Source organism: Bubalus bubalis, chromosome X (genome assembly GCF_019923935.1).
Source record: "Bubalus bubalis isolate 160015118507 breed Murrah chromosome X, NDDB_SH_1, whole genome shotgun sequence".
In the NCBI taxonomy this organism is placed as follows: domain Eukaryota; kingdom Metazoa; phylum Chordata; class Mammalia; order Artiodactyla; family Bovidae; genus Bubalus; species Bubalus bubalis.
Window position 1 is genome coordinate 15,347,773 of NC_059181.1, and position 23,041 is coordinate 15,370,813.

The following is a 23,041-nucleotide window of genomic DNA, read 5'->3' on the forward strand; positions in this document are numbered from 1 at the left end:
AAGTCCCCCAGCAAACATGCCCCAATCCTCTTTTGCAGAAGCAGACCCTTCATTGCTTTTCCTTTGGTCCTCAGAAATATCCACCATCCCCTGAGACCACAATCAGACTGTTCAACACATGAACTCTTGCTTATTCACTCATTTATTGTAACTGTATTTGTTGGTGTGTGAGGACAGATGTAATACATATGCTTTCGATGCCAGAGGTATATTGGCAACATTTTCAACCACAGCAAGGTGATCTGGGCTGGGCCCCTACTGGATGTGCCAGTCTATGTGCAAAAGGAGTAGAGCTGGATAAGCATGTCATCCCACGTGTTGAAGATACTGGGGACATACATTCTGCTTACTGGTCCCACTATTTACACCAATCAGAGGGAAAGTTAAAGCAAAGAAATCGTCATTTACAAATTCACTTTGAGTTTAGAAGATGTATTCCAGGAAAGAGAGACATAGAAAATAGCATTGTTTTTATTGAAACTAAGTAGACACAACATAATTCAATCAGCTTAAAAATGCACTAAGGCTTTGTCCCAAATGAACATCTGGAGGAATCTGGCTTAAGCATAAGATAAGCAGAAGCTAAAAAAAAGTGTCTCTCCAATTATTAACAAAGAAAGAAAGAAAAAAAAAAGATTTAACTAGTGTGTTGAAGAGTCTAATTTCATTCGGGTGTAAACATGACTTCCCCAAGTTACTGCTTTTAATCTTAATCTATTGAAACCCCTTTTCCCAATGGATATCAAGTCTCTTAACATCATCTTGCTAGATTTTATGTAATGATCGAAGGCAAGAAGTATGTTGGCCCCAAACCAGCCCAGAGTCAGGCAAAAAGACAGTGATGGGCTGCAGCAACTTCAGGGAACCACCTCTCAGTAAGGCAGCCAAGGTAGGAAAATCAAAGAAAGGAAAGGAAAACAAAAGTCCTTAACAAAAAAGGCACAAAGGGAAAGCAAAATAAATACACACCTAACCCTAAGTTGAGGAATCAAAGTTACCTTACTGTTTTCCTACAACAAATAAAGAGAAAAGGACAAGACCAGAGTAAAAACTCTCTCCTGGTTCTTTCCAATAAGATCGAAAATCATTTATTTGAAATGGCCAAAAATAACATTTTACAGAAAAGGAACCATAATATTACATAACCAAGTGTAGCTATAAAATCTCAAACATTCAGGCAATGCTTTATTTAAATCACCAAAAATAAGGTTTTATAGAAAAGGAACTGTAACAAGCAAATGTATAGCTGCAAATTTTCTTTTGCCATCAATATCGATTCCCTCTAAAATATTCAGGGACTACTTTGCGGTTTCCAAGCAAAACTAGAATTTGTGGGAGAGTTGCTCAGCCTTATCATAAGAATGAAAACAGTTTGCTAAACAATTTTGTTTAATGCTAACAAATAACTAAAAGACGTGGTTACTGCTAACAAGTACCTCCGTCTACTGAAACAGCCCAACCTAATCACATGTTCATTAACAATTCATTGTGAACACAGCTGCTGTTTTCTTGCCATCACAGATCACGTGTATGGTGGCAAGGGTTAGATGCTGGAGGCCATCGAGGCACCGAGGAAGTAATCCTTAACAGAAATAACTACAGTAGGTAAGCAACTCAAACAAATGGGTCCACCTCTGCCAAAGCCCCCCAGGGTGGGTGTCACATTTGCTTTCTGCATAAAGAAGGCCCACAGACTCCCTAGTTCTTTACTGGGAACCGAGAACTAGATAGAGCAGCTGTTCTTCTAGGACCATCAAAACCTTAATAAATTGCCCTGGGATTCTTCGTGCTGTAGTGCGCCTCACAGGCAGCAACATAGGCAGACTCTGGGAAGAAGTCATCATGATACTCCGCTAAAAACCTGGAAAAAAAAAATAGCCCCTATGATCACCAGAGTAAAGACTAAATACCAGGAAGCAAAACAGGAATTTCCACAACTGTAACATTTCACTCTTTTTGTATTAGGTAGAAAAAAATAATATAATCTTGATTTCTATATACTGATTATGTTCACTGCACATACCCAGCTTCTATGTTAATGACTGTTTCATTGGAATTCTTTGACTAGCAAGTGTACAAATTTCTATTTCTATAGCTTCTAAACTCCACCAGGTGGCAGTCTTGATTATCTAAACACTTCCATGCAAAAAAGCCTCTGAGAATTTCTACATTTTCCTGTTTTAAAAAACAAACTATAAAAAATAAATTATTAACTCAATAAATGTCACCTGAGAAATGCACAGTACTTACATGGGCTAAGTTAAAACAAAACTGAATGGTTTAATCAGTAAAGAGCATTTTGAGTTCTACTTTGCCGTTGCCAAAAGATGCTCTAAGTTCCAGCTTAGTAGTAAAAACTTAAGACTGACTTATGCCTGACTATGGATTGATGTTGAAATATAGCCAGTCACTGAAGAATCTGCAACACAGACACTGTCTTGACACTGAAGTATCAAATATTTCACCATGAAGGGCTCAAACAGGCTCACATGGGCCGCGTTAACTAGCATGCTAAGTAATTAGCTTTCTGTTTGTTTCCCTGGCCTCCTCCCAACTGTCCTAATTCCTAAAAAGGTAAGGATATACCTCTGCGATACCTTCTTCAGTAAAAACCAAGTCAAATTCATTTCAGGTAACTCTTTCTTCTTCGATTGTACCTTTTTTATAGCAACTCTCAATCCACTAATTCTATAGTTGACACGTTTGGATACATTTTCATAACCCATTACAGCTGAACAGTACGGGGATTAGGGCTCCAACCCTCTACAGAGTTGAAAATCCCTGTATAACGATTTTATTAGTTGGGCCCTCCGTATTCACTATTCCTCCAAATTCACAGATGCAACCAGCCACATGGATCATGTAGTACTAAGTATTTACTATTAAAGAAAATCCACATATAAGTGGATTTGTGCAGTTCAAACCCATGTTGTTCAAGGGTCAGCTGTACTATTTTATTTGTAAATCTTTGTACGTAACCTCCTAAAACCCTAATTTCTATTTTGTTTTGGGCATAGCTCAGAATTAGAAGGCTCTCCTGTGCTAACTAGTGGCTGTCTCATTTTGGCATTATTTGATTTCAGTATAACAAAATGTTTATACAAAACAGAGTTGTAGGTTTGTTTGAGGGGAAGGCTGAAGGAGATTAGGGCATTTTTGAAACTTTTTTCTAATAAAATGTTTTAAAGTTGAATTCCACTCATTTGATACATTATTCAAAATACCCAGACAAAGACTCATTTCTCTGGCTGGAGTGTTCTCCACTCCAGTAAATCCTACTTGACTAGCTCTTACAGGTTGGGACCTAAATACAAGGAAAAAGTATCCTCTTAAAGAGAAAGAAAAAACAAGGTCAGGTACACAGGACACACTGGGTGAGGCAGAGTGACAAGCAGCCTGGAACACCAGGAGAAACCAGTCAATAGACATCTAGGTGGGAGAACTGCGCCACAGGCATAAGGGAGGCTGGGGTCTGCGGCCCCAGGTATGCAGAGGGCACAGCCTCAGGGTGAATGATCCAACCATATAATAAAATGGCTCTGTCAGGTGAAGAAAACGCTACCTTTCTCCAAATTCACAAAGTATCAGCACAGACTATTCATCATTTCTCTTAACTCCAAAGTAGACACCAAAATCAGACCTACAAATGTATGTACATGGAACAAAGAAAAGTCACATGCTTAAGGTACTCTTGAATAAAATACATAAAATTAAATAGTTATCAATCTCAATCACTTCTTTAGAAAATTAATTTTCTACTCACATGGCTATCCAACTGGATTCTTCCAGTGACATAAAAAAATTTTACCTCCATACCCTTTGTTTAGAAACCAGATAAACTATGAAAAAATGAAATAGCTCCAACTCCCCATATTACAATTAGTATTAGAACCAACTATACTTAGGTAATACTGCAGAGCTAGCTGCTACATCTGCTGAAGACAAGTTCAAAAAAGTCATATATACGGTGGCAGAGTAACTTTTGACAAAGTAATAACAATACCTCAGAAAGAGATCAAAGTGCTTCAGTAAAGCCTTCAGATTCTTCTCAGAAAAGGACATCTTTCCAAGGATTTCTGGAAGTTTCACTGCATTAAAAAGAAAAGCAAAATCATTTACAACCGGCAGAATCTGGCGATCAGTAGGAGATCCTCTGGGTCCCTGTGATCTTATTCAAACTGAAACTAACATCTATGCTGCCAAACAAAACCAAAACTCTTACTGAACATAGAGTAGTAAGTACAAATATTACAAACACAAAGTGGAAAATAAAAAAGGTAAGAAGAAAGCAGGGCAAAGGATTTCTTACCAAACAAACGCAGCAAGTGTTGTGCCCCATAAATGTAAGAGGGTGGAGGTGGTTGGTCGCCTGGGGGATAACTATCAGGCACAAGTTTCCAGGAGAGGACCTGGGAAAAGCACAGAGAATGCTTTGTTGTTATATCTTCACACTCCATTACCCACAGATCTGTACATTTGGAATTCCAGCAGAAATACACACACTTTGACATTCCCAAGCCGGCAGAAAGACACAGCTCATCAAGTGTCTCATTTCTACCCTGGAGCTGCCCATCCATTTGGCACCTCTGGAGCTGCCTCACAGCTGGACCAGAAAATGGGAAGAAACCAAACACGGAACAGGACAATGACAAGAAGCCAATGTGGAGGTTCTAAAGCCATCCCACCTTCCTTGGCAACGTGGAGACAGTTCTAATCACCTACAATTAAGACAGATTGTGCGCAGATGAAAAAAATATGCCACTGTATCAAATAAACACAAACTCATAAAAATAAACAAGGAAAGAGGGCTTAAAATTGGGGAAATATTCGATTTTCTAATTTTCAATAGCTTCTACCTGTAAATTAGCTGTAACTGTTTTGTCATTCTGCCCCTTCTCCTTTCTTGGAAATTCTGCTGTTTTAGACAATGAAGCAATAAAAGATGTTTTGAGAAAGGTTACCACTGTGTCAAGATTCTCTAAGATTCTGCTATGTTACAGTCACTCTGGAAACTAATTTCACCCACTGAATCAGGTGAAAATAGACTTCAGCCCTGGAAACTGCCTGCTTTTCCTTCACTTTGAATTCTAGAAGTGTGGGTGGATTGGGGGCTTTTGTTAAAGTAACAGTTGAATTTAAAAACTCTATGATGAGCTTCCACAGAAATATTTCAGCAAATTATAGGTCTATTCTACCTAGTTGCTGCTTTGCCTTTTGGGATCTGCCAAGTTTAATCTGGAAATAGTTGGGTCAAAGGAAGACCTCTATAAGACAAAGCAGAAGGATGCCAAAATGAGCCCAGAAAGGCTGATGTAGTCAATTTAATAAAATGAAATTTTAGACATTAACAAGCACCACCATGGTTCCATCTGTCTCCATGCTGAAGGCTCAGGCTTCAGCCCGTGCCTCACCAACCCCACGCTTCTGTGATACACGAGCCTCAGAGCAGGAGTAGGTTTCTGCCCCTTTATACTATCCCTAGCACCGAACTCCACGGTGCACACAGCTACAGCTCAGCAACTGTTTTGACAGTGACACTCAAAGTGAACATGGGGGAATCCACCATCACTGGAGGCACGAAGGGCACACTCATGTGCAAAAGCAGATCATGTGGTTAGTTAGCAAGCCTGGCTACTTCCCTCCCTCAATTCTGCAGCTCAATGTAGTGAATCAGCTCTCTCAAAGATGCATTATGGGGGGAAATAACAGGTTTCCAGTGGAGGAAGTCTCAACCAGGGTGTGCACAGGAATCGCCTGTGATCTCAACCAGGACTACGCCAGTCCAGACCCTCCCTGGTGCGGTTGGGTGGCAAATGGCATTGGTAGAGTGAGTCTCAGGTGGTCAGGATGCAGGGCCCTGGGGAAAATATGCTGCAATGGAGGCTTAATGCAGACGGAATGCACTAAGGTCTCATCATGAGAGCCTGTCCAACCCCAACCACTTTTTCACTAGACCGTGTAGCTGTACCTATCACCACTAGATGGCGGCGTTGCAACAGTGACCAGAGTGGGAATGGCTGTGCCTCAATATTCAGATGTTTTCTGTGAGTCCCCAACTTTTTGGCACCAGGGACCAGTTTCGTGGAACACAATTTTTTCACGGCCCCAGGGCAGGGGACGGTTTGGGGACGATTCAAGTGCATTAGATCTATTGTGCGCTGTATTTCTATTATTACATCAGCTCCACCTCAGCTCATCCGGCCTAAGATCATGGAGGTTGGGGACTGCTGTAAGAAACAGGATTCTTCTTGAATAAAAACACCCGCAGGGCTTTCTAGTCTGAAAACAGGAAAGTTAGGGACTGCTTGCACTAGGAATTTCCTAACCCTCCCTCAACATCACTGGAACACGAACTGGGTTTTCTAGCAGAGGTCAGTCAACTTATAACCCTTGAGCCAAAGCAACCCCCTCATGCTAAAAACAACTGTTTTTTTTTTTTGTTTTTTTTTTTAATTTTATTTTTAAACTTAACATAACTGTATTAGATTTGCCAAATATCAAAATGAATCCGCCACAGGTACACATGTGTTCCCCATCCTGAACCCTCCTCCCTCCTCCCTCCCCATTCCATCCCTCTGGGTCGTCCCAGTGCACCAGCCCCAAGCATCCAGTATCGTGCATCGAACCTGGACTGGCAACTCATTTCATACATGATATTTTACATGTTTCAATGCCATTCTCCCAAATCTTCCCACCCTCTCCCTCTCCCACAGAGTCCATAAGACTGTTCTATACATCAGTGTCTCTTTTGCTGTCTCGTACACAGGGTTATTGTTACCATCTTTCTAAATTCCATATATATGCGTTAGTATACTGTATTGGTGTTTTTCTTTCTGGCTTAACTTCACTCTGTATAATAGGCTCCAGTTTCATCCACCTCATTAGAACTGATTCAAATGTATTCTTTTTAATGGCTGAATAATACTCCATTGTGTATATGTACCACAGCTTTCTTATCCATTCATCTGCTGATGGACATCTAGGTTGCTTCCATGTCCTGGCTATTATAAACAGTGCTGTGATGAACATTGGGGTACTCGTGTCTCTTTCCCTTCTAAATGTTTTTTTTTAATTAAATGAATACTACTTCACAACATATAAAAATCATATGAAATTTGATTACTAGCACACATATTCATTGGAGGGACTGATGCTGAAGCTCCAATACTTTGGCCACCTGATGTGAAGAACTGACTCATTGGAAAACACCCTGATGCTACAAAAGATTGAAGGCGGGAGGAGAAGGGGACGACAGAGGATGAGATGGTTGGATGGCGTCACTGGCTCAATGGACATGAGTTTGGGAAAGCTCCAGGAGTTGGCGATGGACAGGGAGGCCTGGCGTGCTGCAGTCCACAGGATCACAAAAAGTTGGACACAACTGAGTGACTGAACTGAGACTGAGCACACATGAATGAATTTTGGGGCCACCCAGCACACTCATTTGCGAACTATTCACACCACTTTCACAAGCTGATGCACAACCCTGAAAATATTTACAATCTGACCCTTTATAAGAAAAGTTTGCTGACCCCTGTCACCAAACATTGTCTCGTAAAGCCATCCTCCCCTGTGCACAGAAACAAGGAAAGCACACCTGCTAGGCAAGATTTATACAATACCCCCGTGGACTAAGACATCTCCTGAACTCCTGAAATACTCACTATGTATCTCAGTTAACTGGCCTTAAAAATAGTTTCAAACTGAAGCTCTCCTGTCTGTAAAAGGGAACTCTGCTGGTAAGGTTATTCTCAAGAACCTGAGGTAATTTAGATCAAGCTCCTGGAACAATGCTAGCATACAGCATGCCCTCAAAGGGATGGCTATTAATATTACTGTTAAAGATGGGTTTTATATTTTTAAATGGTTAAGACCAAAAGTAGAATAATATCACATAAATGAAAAATTATCTGATATGCAAATGGCAGTGTCCATAAACATGGCTTTATTGGAACATGGCACACTCATTCATTTACACAGTGTCTGGGGCTGCTTTGGAGCTGGGGAGTCTCAACAGTGACTATGAAGCCCACAAGGTTGAAAATATTTACTCTGACTTTTTGCAGAAAAACTGTACTGACAATTGTTCTATAAAATAACAATACTCCTATTTCAATGCTGCTGCTGCTGCTAAGTTGCTTCAGTTGTGTCCGACTTTGTGCAACCCCAAAGACGGTAGCCCACCAGGCTCCCCCCATCCCTGGGATTCTCCAGGCAATACTTGGACTTACTTGAAATAAAAGAGGAATGGAGGTGCAGGGCTATAATCTCATTTTAGATACCACAAATACAATGTTACACATCATACAAAAAATTCTGTTAATATCCACAGCAACAACCTAGATGTCCATCAGCAGACGAATGGATAAGAAAGCTGTGGTACATACACACTATGGAGTATTACTCAGCCATTAAAAAAATACATTTGAATCAGTTCTAATGAGGTGGATGAAACTGGAGCCTATTATACAGAGTGAAGTAAGCCAGAAAGAAAAACACCAATACAGTATACTAACGCATATATATGGAATTTAGAAAGATGGTAACGATAGCCCTGTATGTGAGACAGCAAAAGAGACACAGATGTATAGAATAGTCTTTGGACTCTGTGGGAGAGGGCGAGGGTGGGATGATTTGGGAAGATGGCATTGAAACATGTATATTATCATATGTGAAACGAATCACCAGACCAGGTTCGATGCATGATACAGGATGCTCAGGGCTGGTGCACTGGGATGACCCAGAGGGATGGTATGGGGAGGGAGGTGGGAGGGGGGTTCAGGATGGGGAACACATGTACACCCATGGTGGATGCATGTTGATGTATGGAAAAACCAATACAACATTGTACAGAAAAAAAAATAATAATAATTTAAAAAATTGAAAAAAAAATATCCACGGCAAGAGTAACATGTTTTTTCCAAGCAAACGGGATTTCCTCTTGTAAGACTTTTTAAGAAAACACAAAAGGAAGGGTTCGGTGGGGGTGAACAACAGACACTAAGGCTTTTACCTCATTTATTTCATTAGTTCTTCTGCCTTCAAAGCCAGCAAACACCGCACTCCCTTCCTTGCTAGGGGTCAGAGGAACAGGTGAGGATGATCTGCTATGAACAGGTGTCTCTTTAAAAGGAAAAGACTTTAATTAGTCACCAATTAATTATCCACTAATTAATCATACAGCTACTGAATTAAAGATTGCTGAAAGACCTTTACAAAGAGCAGAGAAGTTATTAATTTTTACCAATAAGACTTCCCTGTCAAGGACAGTACTTGGAATATTATTTGATGGAAAAAAGGAAAGAAAAGGAATCAAGTTCGGAGATATCCCTAGTGGCTCAGACAGAATTCACCTGCAATGCAGGAGACCTGGCTTTGATCCCTGAGTTGGGAAGATCCCTTGGAGAAGTGAATGGCAACCCACTCCAGTGTTCTTACCTGGGAAATCCCATGGACAGGGGAGCCTGGCGGGCTACAGTCCAGGGGGGTCGCAAAGAGTTGGACACAACTGAGCGACTAACACTTTCTTTTTCACACTTCACTGGGATAAACTACGTGCAACATGATGAAACTTGAAAACATTGTATGTTAAGTGAAAGAAGCCACGGACAAAAGGCCACGTATTGCATGATTCCACTGATGAACTCATGCCTAGAAGAGGTAGATCCATATGTACAGGACGTTAACTAGTTCAGGGCTGGAGAGAGGGACTGCAAACAGATGGGTGAGCCAGCGCAAAACTGGTCAGTACCAGGAATCCTGATTGTAGAGCTGAAGGCGTGGGGGTGGGGGGGGCTCCCATCTCCCGCTGGACTGGGTTCAGGAGCACGGTGCCTGACCCAGACCAAGCACAGAGTCGGCATCACCTCTCCCCGGCATGGCCCTCCTGCGGGCAGTGGACCTACTCTTTTCCAGGTGCAGGAACAGCTTGGGCATGCTGGCAGACGTGTCCTGCTGCCGGCGCTTGGGCTGGGGCGAGGCGCTGCTCTCAGACAGCCTGTCGCAGTTGGCAGAGTGGCGCGTGGACCGCCTCAGAGACTGAAAGGCTTCTGGCTCGCCTTTGCGCCTTTTGGGGGTGGTTGGTTCGCCTGAGGTTGGCTGACTCTCTGTGGACTGTGGTGTGGATGGATTCAGCAAAGGTGGGCTTGGAGAGAGCTCCTCTTGGTTCCTACAAAAGCAAGGGGAACACATCACACGCGCCCAGTCCACAGAATCTATGCAAAGCCTGGAGGGGTTCCTCAATGTCCTTCTTCAGGCAGAAAACACAGCCTCCACTCCACTCCAGGAGGCTTAGAAACTTTCACTTCCAGACATGCCAAAACAAATACTTTCTTAAAAGGTACCCAAACATTATTATACCATTTTCACCCTTTAACTCTTCAAGGCACCCTGGCATTAAAGGCTGTGATACCCTTTGTCCTTGTTTTGTATCAGTGGTTCGCAACTCAGGGGTGATTCCACTCTGGGGGGAACACAACTCAGAGGTGATTCCACTCTGGGGGGAACACAGACACCTTCTGGAGGCAGTTTTGATGGTCACAACTGGGAAAGTGCCATTGGCATCCAGTGGGTGGAGGCCAGGGATGCTGCTCGCTATCCTACAGTGCATAGTTTGGCCTCCGCCACCAACAATGATCCAATTAAAAACATCGGTCGAGCCAAGGCTGAGAAACCATGGTGGCGAGACTAAGAATACAACGTCATCTCGTCACAATGTAACTACTGATAGGGCTAGAATGCCACAAACGTTGGCCACATTTTGTGGAAACATGCAGTCCACTCTAGATACTGGGAACCTTGAGGTTTGGAGGAGGGTGTGGGGACATCAACATAGGTCCCCACTGGGAAGGAAGGCAGCCGAAGAAGAGACGGTCATAATGCAGACAATTATCAGACAAGACCTGAGGAGGAAGCGGATCAAGGGGCTGAAGGAGAAAGGAGGGCAATGCTTGGTGCAGCAAGTGGGAAGCTGTCAGTGACTTTGGGGAGCAGAGGGAGGCAGGAGACCAAGATAGACAGGAAACATGCAAGAGGAGATGCAGGGGTGGAAATCATGAAAACAGACCACTCTCTTGGGAAGATGGGCCTGAGGCAGACAAGGAAGTAGCTTACACAGATAGAGGCATGGACTCAGGTGCAGGGGGGACTTTTGTTGAACCCAAAGAATGGAGATTTGGAAATGCTTGGTCACTGAGGGAAGACAGTGGTGACATAGCAGAGCGGGAAAGAAACTAACCTTTATTTGAAGGCCTAAGGCAGCCAGCCCTTCATGCACTTCCTCATTTAACAACTAGCTACAGAAGCAAATGTTCTTTCCATTGTTGAGAGGAAAAGCAAGAGACTCAGATGACACCTCGCCAAGTCACAAATTCAAACCCACACCCAACCTTCTCAGGCCATGCTCTATTCACCCCAATGTCTTTGGAAAGAAGGGCACTGGCTACTCTAAAGCCAATTTCTCTACACTGAAATCTTCACTTGGTAAAAACTTCCAGAGACATTTGAAAGTGAATGATGACTCAAGCTTACCCAAGAAGAAAGAAAACCACCAGGACAGACAGTGGTTTGCAATCTACTCCCTCCTCCAAACGTGTTGGCCCCATAGCATCCAACGGAAATCTTTAAAAACAGATCTAGCTATTTGATTTCTGATAGCTGATGGTTGAACTACAAGCTAACTTACCTATTAGTGCTTGTGGTACTTTCCTTAATCGGAAGAAAAAATTTGGACGAAGTCACCTTTTTATACTGAACTTGTTCATATGGATAGAGCAAAACCAATGGGAGAGTGTAATCAAAGGTTATTCTTAATCCATCCACCATCTCCTTACAAAGGTCAACGCTGGAAGGATTAAAGAGATTAGAGATGCAATAAAATAACAGAACTTTTCAAAATGTCACAATGAAGGTGCATATTTCTAATCAGGAAGTGTTAAACACTATATATTACACCTAAGTGTGCAAAACACAAAGTCTGTAGGTGCTAACGATAATTAAATGGGAGCACAGACGTAGAATATAGAGTGCAGTAAGCAAGTAATTGTAACTTACACACTGAACACAAGTGAATATGCTCAGTGCCACACAAGGAGCCCAAGGAGCCTGTGCTCCGGAAAGCAGACACACCCCAGATGCCCGCAGCTGAAGGGGTTGGTCGTGATGAGCTGACACACCTGTTTTAACTGGAACAATCTACTTGTCTGACTCCACTCCTACTGGGAGTGGAGCGACTGGGAGTGGAGCTTGCCTGGTTCCCAAGGCAAGCTATGAGGACAATTACTCAGATTAGGGTAAAGACCTGTTTGTAAACAGGTTTCAACAAAATTCTCATTCCCCATTCTGGTACTTCTCAAAGCAAAAAAAAAAAAAAAAAAAAGAGTTCGCTCCCTAAATTACATCATTGAAAACTTCTTCTAGTGTTGAGGCAGCGCATATCCTCAATGGATTCACATCACACTCCTAAAGAGTTACTGAACATTCCGGAAAAATGCAGTATTTTGAAACTTAACTGGTTACTGTGTGAATTAAGTGTAACAGTATGTGAACTGTTTCATAGTAACTGAAACAGAGACAGTGTTACCTCTTCTAAATGGAAGTTTATTCTCTAACACCCAGAGTGAACCATGAAATGCCAACCCTCCCTCCCCTACTTACTTCTTTTCTGCTGGGATATAATGCACATTCATGTTGGCGTGTGGCATAGCATGATGGTGACGAGGCCTCTCATTGGCTGAAAAGGCTGCATTGATAGCAAAATGCTTCACGTACGATTCCAAAATAGTTATAATGTTGGTCTGGCATGGAAGTTTCACTAACTGTTAACAAAAACATAAACATTTGATGTACACATTCCATTGGATAAACCATATATTCCAAGAAACAGTGGTCTTGTGTACGTCATTTTTGAAGCTAAAAAATAAAGTCAATTGTGTATGAAGATAATTCTTTAGGTAAATGTGCTTTGAAACTCTCTGACTTTTCTTCTACTGATCATATCCCCATGTATATTACAATAATAATTTAAAGTTAATTAATAACTAATTTTAAAAATAAATGCAAGCAATGATTCTCAGCTTAGGGACACATTAGAACCATTTGCGGAACCTCTAAGATATCCACAGCTGCCACCCCCAACGTCATAGATCAGTTTTCACCTTAAACTTGAAGCCCAGGCATCAGGACTCTGCAAAGCTCTCTAGAAGATTCTAACAGGCAGCCAGGGCTGGAAAAGTCTGAGCACACTTCCATCAGGAGAACACTACTGCCAGAGAAGTGTAAAACCCAACTCAGCACAGAACCTGAGTTTCATTCCGCCAAGGCTCTCAACTTTCTGTGACTGCAAAATATGGCTCTACTACAAATCCATGTTTTATGTGTCCTCCTTGTTTACCCGTTTCCTCCTGTTGATATAGTAACAATCATCCTCAAGCTTCTTCTTCAGAACATCAGGGATTTCTATAGTTATTGTTCTTTCTTCCATTTCCTTTTTTGCATGCAGCTCTGGTCCTTCCTTCTGCAATATCACAATTTCATTTTAACTACCTAAAACAGAGAGTCTACACCCAAAGAAGGACTAACATAAGCACAGCCTACAATGAAACAAACCAGTTAATCCTTGACATTTACACCAGTAATGATGTCACATGTTCTAATGAGAAGTATATTAAAGGCCAAAAGTTAACTTGTTTTAGGGCGCTAACGACATTGAAAATGCTTATTTCTTTTCTTCCCAATTTAACTTTACCAGTGGGATTCATGTTAACTTTGTATTCAGCAAACAGAAGATGCTAAACTCTTGATACACACCATTTAAAAATTAATCAGCACTATAAAAAGTTCACAATTTCATTGCAAAGAAAGAGGTGAAATGGTTTGTGGAAACATTTCATGGGTATAAAAAGCCACAGAGAAGTTTTTACAATAAAAAGGGTTTTTTCCCCTTATATATGAAGTACAATTTTATCACATTTGGTTAAAAAGATGGATTTTTACAAAACATTTCACAACTAGAAAATTTTACCATCAAAATATATGCCAAAGAGTTTTTACAATAAGAACTGTATACCACTTCAGTCTTTTCTTCAATATCACCCTCTTCACTTATTTCTCCATCCTTTTCTTCACTGTCAGAGGAACTGCTTATTGCTAGGTAAAACAAAAAACAGCAGTCAAACCTGCATTACACACTTCCTCAACCCTTACATCTACAATTCCTTAGGATGGCATGGGTATTCTACTGCTAGTAATAATAAACTACTGACCAGCATAAAGTTTAAACGCCGAACACAAATATTGGACCTTTCAGAATAGAAATTTATTTTGAAAAAATATAATACCAACCCCAAGGGGTGCAAAAACCACACAAGTAAATGATCTGCAAGTGTTTAGTCACCTAGGATCTTATCGTTCACTGTCACATTCACAAGTGGAGCAAGGCACCATGAAGAAAACATGAGAATGGAGCTCTGAGGCACTACTATAAGACACTGATTGAGAAGGCACGGGTCATGTGCAAGACCCACCAGGTCTAATTAGGAACTTTCTGACTGCTACTTGAATTATCAAAAACAAATGAGCAAATGTTTTATGAAATGAGCTTACAATGTTTCCTTGTCTAAAGTTTCAGTGAATCTTTCCCCTCAACCCTGCAGTATAGAAGAACTAGGTAAAACTCCTTTTAACCAGAGACAATAAGTCAAGCCACTCACAGTTTTCATCGTTTTCATCTTTTTCGTCAGCAGGGAGGCTTTTTAAGACAGAGTCCACACCAGGCAACCTGCAGCGCTTCTTCTTTCTTCCTGTGCTTCTCCTGAAATGGATAAAGACCACTGAAATGTTGACTGATATGGGTCTTGAGGTTAAAAGAAAAATGCAGTAACAATAATTCTTAAGTATCGAAGATATAATTACATTTTAAAACATAAGTGGTAACCTCCATTTAAAAATACTACAGGATAATCTCTCTGAAAGCACAGTAGTTATTTCGAATACAATAGAAACACTATTTGCTACTATGTTTCAAATATGTTACATGACTTGATAAGCCACGTTTATCAGATTTTTAAACTTTTCTCTGACAAAAATTCTAAACCTTAAAAGGAAACACATTGAGCAAAATTCATGTTTTTGGTATTCTTACAGGCGAGCTACAGCTTTTTTGGCCAATTTCCGCTGTAATCTCCGATTTTCATCAGTGTCACGAAGGACATGATCCTCTGCTGCCCATCTATCCCAGCTAAAGAAACAAAAGAGGAAAAGGGTGTAAAATTCAGTATTTTAGTTTGACATGAAACAAATGTTAAAAAAATTCAGTATTTTAGTTTGACATGAAACAAATGTTAAAAGCACCACACAGGAACAGATGTGTCTCAAAATTACTTACCTTTCAGAAAACTATTTAAATATTTTAAATTACAAAAAGAGAAACCACAACTCATTCAGACACAGAAGCAATGAGAGTCTCCAAAAGCAACCATTGAGAATCCAAATATAGTCGACTCAGAAGTAATCCGAGTAGGCAAGGTTTGACAAAAAAGCAAAAACAGGAAATGAAACTTTCCAAGGAGTGTTTCTAAAACTTAACAAAGAAGTTTGCAATGTTCCTGTGCACAGATGATCAATTTTCAGTCAGGTTTAACAAGTACACTCACCTTCTGTTCCAACCATTAAAATGGATCAGATATTCTGGGATCTTTCTGCCTTTTTCGTCTTTCCCAACAATAACATCGACGATCTGAAACCAGAAAATACCGTCCACAAACAGCAGAACATACAGAATATCAGAAGCTGGATTAGGAAAACTAGATCATGGGCTTTTTTGTAAAAGAAAGGAAAGCATTCTCTCCTTTTTTAGACGGAGAACTGGGCTGAAACATTTTCCCTTTCAATTCCATTTTTTCCCCTGAGTGGATGCCTCAAAATAGGAAACATCCCTCCAACCACCCCCTGATTGGTCTCTGAGTGTGAGAACGGGTGTAGGTTCTGAAGCCATTAGTCAGCCGAGTTGTCACTAAGAGTCCCGGCCTGACAAGCGAGCCTCTGCCGATAGACCTCTGGGAGTTGTAGTCTCCTGGGCTCCGCAGGATCCTCTGGCCAGTTAGGCTCGCAGATTCTGCCACCTCGCCTAGCGGTGTCCCCAGGGGGAAATTCGGGGGCAAATGAAGGGGCGTGTCACCCTCAGGGAGACTCAAGGCGGGGAGGGAGGAGGCACGGCAAACAGAAACGTGAGGCAGGGGCAGCGGGTTGGAGCCCCAAAGTAGAAAGGAAAGCCCGGAGGGGCGCTAGGGCCAGCCCCCACCCGCGACCTGCGAGACACACTCCTTCACGCCACCCAGACCGGAGGAGCTGCTGATGTGGCTCCATTTTCTCCCAACCTCCGAAACTTAGGTGGACAGGCAGGAGCCGCGACACGGCCAACTGAAAACCTAAATGGTGCAAGGCCCTGGAGGACGAAGACACCCACTCAACCTGGCTCTCAGAGAGAATCCAGGCCTACGGGAGGGGCCGAGCCCAGACCACAACGGGCCCAGGGCAACGGCGTCGCCAGTTGACAGCCAGCCCTGCGGTACTATCTATGGATTAGGACGGGGGCCGCTCGATCAAGGCATCGCGCGGGAGCCCAAGCGGCCCTAGGCAGCACAGGACGGGGAGAGTTAACCTCCAGGCAGAGGCCTTGAGCAAGCGGCCTCCTGGACGCGGAGCCCCCGCCGCCCTCAGGTGCGCAAACCGACGCCGCGGCTCCTGCAGCGCGACACCGCTAGCGCTAGGTTTCCGACAGCGCCGGCGCAACCCCCGGCCCATGGCGGAAGCGGAAGCGTCCCAGCCCCGACTCCCCATCGCGGCGTCCCGCGAGCGCCCCCTGCCGCTCGTGCGGCGCCGCGCAGGCCGAGGAGCCGCGAGCAAGGAGCGCCGAGCCCCGCCACTTCCCCCGCTCCGCGGCACCGTCAGCACCCGCATCCGCGTTCGCCTCCCGTCCCGGGGTTCCCGGCCCGCGCCTCCTCCCTGCCCCTCCGCGGCGGCACCTTGGCATCGTACAGCACTCGCGCCTTGGTGGGGTCAGGCTCGAAGCACAGCACTTTCTCCCCTGAATGGAATTTAAATTTCATGCCCTCGCTCGCGCTCATTTGCTCATCGTGGCGGAGGGCGAGGCTCCGGGGCGGGCGGAGCGCGCGCGGTGGGGGAGGGGGGTGGGGGCTGGGAGGTGGCGCGCGGCAGCGGGGGTGGCGGGGAGGGAGCGGGGACTGGCGGAGGCTGTGGCCGGCCCGCCCTCGGCCCCGCCTCTGCCCGCCCCGCGCCACCGCTGGACCTCCGAGCGGCCAAGCGCGCGCGCTCCCGATCGAGCGCGTCCCTGCGAGTCGCCGCCGGGCTCCCGGGTGGCTGGGAGTCGGGCAGCCCGCGGCCCCTCCAGCCCTCCTGGGAAAGGCGGCCGCAGCGGGCTGCGCCCACGAGGTCAACGCGCCGGACGCGCGCCGTCTTGGCTTCGGGGACTGGAGAACCTGGGGTGGGCACTGGCGGCGGGGAAGCTCCCTGGCCGCGCCGACTTGGCCACCTTAGCAGAACGCGGTGGCCACCGCGGGCAGGAAGTCGGGCCGGAGTCGGGTCTAGAGGGGCAGTGGGCTTGATTCGGGGTGGGGGTGGGGGAGCGAAGCGTGGTGGAAGAGAGATTAAAGCATCGGGGTTATAGCGGGGCCAGGATGAGCAGGTGGCAGCTCTGAAGCACGCCGGTGACAGCGGGCGAGCAGTGGGTGGCGAGGCTGATGGGTCTTTACCAGGGTCGTTAACATCTCATGTCTCAGCTTCCCCCACGTGGTTTTCCAACACCCACAACTGGCAGAGATGCTCCCTCGAGGTCTGTCTTCTCCAACACACTGAAACCTCCCTACAGGTGAGAGTTGTTCTAAGGCCGATACTAGCAGGTACAGACAGAGAGGGGATGCTCAGGACGAATGACGGATGCTGGGAGACCCTTTCTTGAAGGACAAACCTCTACAAACAGGAAAGATGGTGCTGGGTTTTCTTTTGAGGAGTGGAAAGCCTTTAGGCACTGTAGAAGACTCATCTGCAAACTGAACTGCCAGTCCCCCACACTCTGGGCTCTGTTCTTGCCTCCAAAAATGTACACTTGCCTCCTCCTTCACTGGGCTCCTGATGCACATCCTTCACATTTCAGTTTGGACACAGCCAAGAGAAAACCCCTTCGCCTTCCCTAGACGATGATGCACCCCTCTAGGGATTCCATCTCAGCCCTCTTGCATTTACTGCCCTGCAGTAGAAGGTCTGTTTACTTGGTAAATGTCTTTAAGATGCTCCACTCCTGAAGTTTGGGAAGGCAGGGCTACAGGGAATCTCATCCAGCTCATCGTTACATACTCTTGCTTGTATGTCCATCTGTGACCCCGTGGACTGTAGCCCGCCAGGCTTTTCTGTCCATGGGATTTTCCTGGCAAGAATACTGGAGTGGGTTGCCATTTCCTCCTCCAGGGGATCTTCCTGACCCAGGGATCGAGCCTGCATCTCCTACATTGCAGGCAGATGCTTTACCACTTAGCCATCAGGGAAGCCAGGCCTGCCAATGCATACTCTTGGCACACAATGAATAGTGATGAATTGATTGACTAGATTACAGACTTATGAAATAGAGGAGGAAATGGCAACCCACTCCAGTATTCTTGCCTGGAGAATCCCATGGACAGAGGAGGCTGGCGGGCTACAGTCCATGGGGTCACAAAAAGTCCCGGCTTAGCAGTTAAACAACAACAACAGTTGTTGGGATAATACAGTGGAGAAAGCAGAACTGGAGCTATGATTCCTCTTCAGGTTGTGGTTTATCTGGGATGAGATCTTGACGATGGTGTTCCCCATAAATGGCAGGGGGACCTCTGGGCACAAATAATTGCATGTCATACTTAAGCCATAATTTAATATTAATGTTTTTCTTTTTCTTGCTGGTAAATGGAGATTTCCCCTCCAGACTCTAAGCTCTCAGAGCAAAACTTGGATGCTTTCTTTTATTTCTCTCCATTTCTACCCCTTATATCCTTGAGCAATGCCTTTTCCCCTGTCTTCCTAAAAAGTCCAAGAATGCACAAGGCTTCAGGATCCTAAAAGTTACAAATCCCACTAATGGGAGCACCCCCTGGCAGCCCTCATCCAGATTAGGACCCCTAGAGAGGTCTTCATGTCTAATGTGGGTGGAGCATCCTTTTCCTCTTGGGTTAAAGGTAAAGAACATGGTGGACTCTGGGATCTGGTCCTACACTTGTCGGTTCCTAGTTTGTGTCTAACCTTGGACAACTGAGTAGTCTCTCTGGGATGCAGTTTTCATACATTTAAAGTGACAATTATAGTGGCTTCTACCTCAGGGTTGTTTTAGGAATAAATCAGTCTATTCAGTGTATATGCCTTTGTGCATAAAAAGTGGTGGGTCAATGCTTGCTATTAATATCAGGCACTTAGTGAACACTTCTACTTGTCCCAATTCATTCAACAAATATTTATTGAGCCTCCTGTGTGCTGGATACTAGACACACAACGTAGGATACAGATATTACCCCTGGCCCCAAAGAGGATACATTTCAGGAGGGGCAGAGCAGCATGCAAGCAAATACAAGCCTCGTGGGTACTCTGATAAAGCTTGCCCTGGAAGAGGACAGACACAAGGGCTTACATCTCTCTAGGAGGAGGGGAGTGTCAGAAAAAGCTCCAGACTGGAAGTGCTCTTGTTAAACAATAAACTAAAGATATTAAACATTTTAAGAGCAGAAATCTATTGGAATCTGGCAGCACCACACCAGGCGTGGTTAGGAGTGCTACACTGTCAGGAGCTCCTGAGAGGCTTTCACAGAGATAAGGCAGAAGTAAGGAAAGTGCTGATTGGCTACAGCATAACCAGTTGGCTGTTTCTGATTGGTTGTCCTTAGCATCTTGATTTCATAACATTGAGGAACTTACAGGCTTAGATTTTGGTTTGCTTACCTAGGCTGCCAAGGCATTAGGGCCACCTCAGTCTAATGGCCTCTTTGTTTAATTGATTAAACCTGTTCGCCCTTTTGGTCATCCTCTCATGCAGGAGAGATTGACTGACAATTTGGTGTTAGTGCCACTCTCGCTCACTCACAGTTAAGTTGCTCTTGTCTCATTTTGAAACTCACAGGTTTTGATGTCAGCTCCGTGAAAGATCTGTTTTTGATGTTCATCTCATTTTTCATCTTGTTTCTGTTTCTCTAAGTGCAGTGAGACCACATGATACACTGCTGATGGCTGTGAACATGCATTTAAGACTATCGAGAGAACACAGCACACCAGGGGCTCTACAATGCTGACTATAGGAGGATAATGCCAAGAGCCTGAAGTATACACTTTGACCAGGGCCCCCATGAATCAAACCAATTGGTATCAAATATATCAAAGAATGTACTAGAAGGAGCATCAACCTGTTTTAGCCAAGTGGCTTGATTAATTTATTGCATTTGCTCTAATACCAAAGGTGTTGATCCAGGTACAGCAGGAGATATTTGCTATGGCACAGACGACTCCTTATTCAGCCAACAAGTAATCTATAGCAATTATAGTATCTAAACCACCTTAGCGAGATAGTCTTGAGACTTTGTTATGTCCCAGATTCATTGACAGTGCTCAGAGTTAAGGGGCATTGTCTTCCCAGTGTTAACAGAGGGAAAATGAAACTAGCAAGAAGGCAAAAGGAATAAAGATTTCATATTGGGGATGAAGATCTTGATCCATGATCTTGGGAGCCCTCAAGATGTCATCTGCTCCTGGGGAGGAACCTCCCTAGTCAATTTTACATTTTCAGCTGGTGTGCAGTTCCAAGGGTCTGGAAGAGCCTGTTTTAAGTGGGGGATGTGTACCCAGGTTCAGTTCCCTGAAGTTTGGCTGCCATCTGAGTAGTGAGAAAGACTTGGTATCGTCCCTTCCAAGGAGGTTCAGGAGTTGTCATTGTTCTCAGTGATTCCAAATCAGAAGAGTGGGAGAAAACTGGAAACACTAGTTTGGAGAGTTGTAGCAGATATTGGAGGAAACTAAAAGAATTCAGGATCCAGTTCAGTTTACAGGTACAGTTGTTTCCTTTCACCTTTATTATTTCTAAGTAGTTTTAATTACATATATTAATTAAAATTCTTGACCCTTAGAATCCTTTATTTCTAGTGAAAACTAAGAAGTAAGCAGTGTGGACCATTATACTAGCATTCTGTGGATTGGCATGATGTTTATAAATACCTTTCACAATTGCTAGAAGTATATTCTTCCTTTTAGTAATTTTTCAGTGTGGCACAAAACATGTTTCCTTGTTAGGATCAAGTATCTTTAGTTCCTCTGCCAAAGAAAGCCAAAAGTGAATAAACCTGTGTTCAGTAATTAATATTTCAGTATTTTATCTTACTTGGAAATGATCTAGATGTTTAATGACTTTCATTTAACTTATCTCATACAACTTTAAGGTTTTAAGTTACCAAGAAGACTTTGGAAACTAATCTTAAGTAAACATATCATAAGGTATGATTATTGTTGAAAAGTACACTTTTAAACTATTACTTACATCTCCTTAATTTACTTCTTTTCAACAATTATGTTTACTCATGAAAATTTCATGAGACATTGAACAGCCAGCCATCATCTTAAGTTACCATTCTTGCTGACAAAACAGAGATTACATAATTTTACTTTATATTTACATAATTTAACTTTAGTTAACTCTGGTAGAATAAAAATGTTCAACTTAATACTGATTAGTCTAAAGAGATGCCTGTTTTAATTAAACCAACACAGTTAAACTAGCTTTCATTTACCAAAGATTATGCTAGACCATGTGAACTTGAAAAACATTTGGGTTGGTTTCTATATTTCTTAGCACACACGATCTATATAAATGTTTGTTGTTTCAGCATATTAGAGTTCTTTACAAATTAATTTTGGCTATACTATCCAAAGGTAGGAAAATAACACACATCTATCACATACATAAACATACAGACAGATGCAGAGATCTTACAGGTTTTGTTTAACATTTTTAGCCATGGGATACATACAATAAGGCAAAACTCACTAGTTTATAAAAGAATGGTTGGATCTAAATTGCATATCAGGCAGACAGAATGAGTTAAGGTTACTTGCTCAGATGGCTTATTTTTTTACTGATATTAGTAGGGAAAAGTTTTAAGATTCTTCGTTCACTCACTCCCCAAATACCTGCTGTTGCTGCTGCTTTTTCTTCTTTTTTCCTGATAAGCATGACTTCTCTGAAGTTTGCATTTCATGAGATGCTTCTGGGTTCCTAGAGAAAACTAGGTAAAACATCATTTACATTTCACAACTATCCCTGGGAGGGAAAGGATCCATAGCCAATGTGTTTTCCTGCCAAAGTGAATTTGGAAAGGAAAAGACAACGTGAAATTTCCCCTTCCTCTCACCCATGCTCCACAGATCCAGGAGATCTGACCTTGGTAAGAACTGTTACCCTTTGCAAGGCTCCTGCCAGTTTTCCCATAATGCCGTCTGCAGGATTCCAAGCAAGTGGAGCGTCCCAGTGGGTCTCATCCTGGTCACTAGAAACCATAGAGGAGGAAAAGTAACTCTCTCTCGACCCTTCATAGTGAGTGCCTGGCTGAGACCCTTTTCTCTAGGGCATCTTGTAACTGGATAAGGTCATCTCAGGTGGTTAAAAGTTCTCCACTGTGGCCACTGTAACTCAAGATTATCTTTGGTAAAATTAACTTCATTTTTAAAAATTTGTAGTTATTAATTTTAAATTTTTTGGCTGTGCCACCAGGCAGGTGAGATCTTAGTTTCCCTGCAAGGGATCAAACCCTCACCACCCCTGCACTGGAAACTGTGAATCCTAACCCCTGGGCCAGCAGGGAAGTCCAGTAAGGTTGATTTCAAGACAACATTTTATTAACCTGAGGCCTCATACCAGACCCGGTCAAGTTTCTAGGTCAAACCCAGTCGGTCCTGATGGTGAGTTGCACGACAATGTGAATGTACATAGGGCCACTGAACTTTACAGTTAAATATGGTTAAAATA

General features: G+C 43.4%; 1 protein-coding gene across 2 annotated transcripts; it reads right to left on the minus strand.

Moving 5' to 3' along the window:
• Nucleotides 1-1,072: 1,072 nt before the first annotated feature.
• MSL3 (MSL complex subunit 3) lies at nucleotides 1,073-17,179 on the minus strand. 2 transcript variants are annotated; one of them, XM_006055413.4, is made up of 13 exons: nucleotides 17,022-17,179; nucleotides 15,651-15,733; nucleotides 15,140-15,235; nucleotides 14,709-14,809; nucleotides 14,066-14,145; nucleotides 13,391-13,513; nucleotides 12,655-12,815; nucleotides 11,684-11,842; nucleotides 9,906-10,168; nucleotides 9,014-9,123; nucleotides 4,310-4,409; nucleotides 4,004-4,088; nucleotides 1,073-1,861 (listed from the first exon to the last, which is right to left on the minus strand). In XM_006055413.4, exons 1-13 carry the CDS (start codon nucleotides 17,121-17,123, stop codon nucleotides 1,762-1,764), a joined length of 1,563 nt encoding a protein of 520 aa, XP_006055475.2. In that variant the 5' UTR covers nucleotides 17,124-17,179; the 3' UTR covers nucleotides 1,073-1,761. The 2 variants fall into 2 exon arrangements, with proteins under 2 accessions (XP_006055475.2, XP_025131576.2); XM_025275791.3 differs by lacking the exon at nucleotides 11,684-11,842.
• Between the last annotated feature and the right edge of the window lie 5,862 nt (nucleotides 17,180-23,041).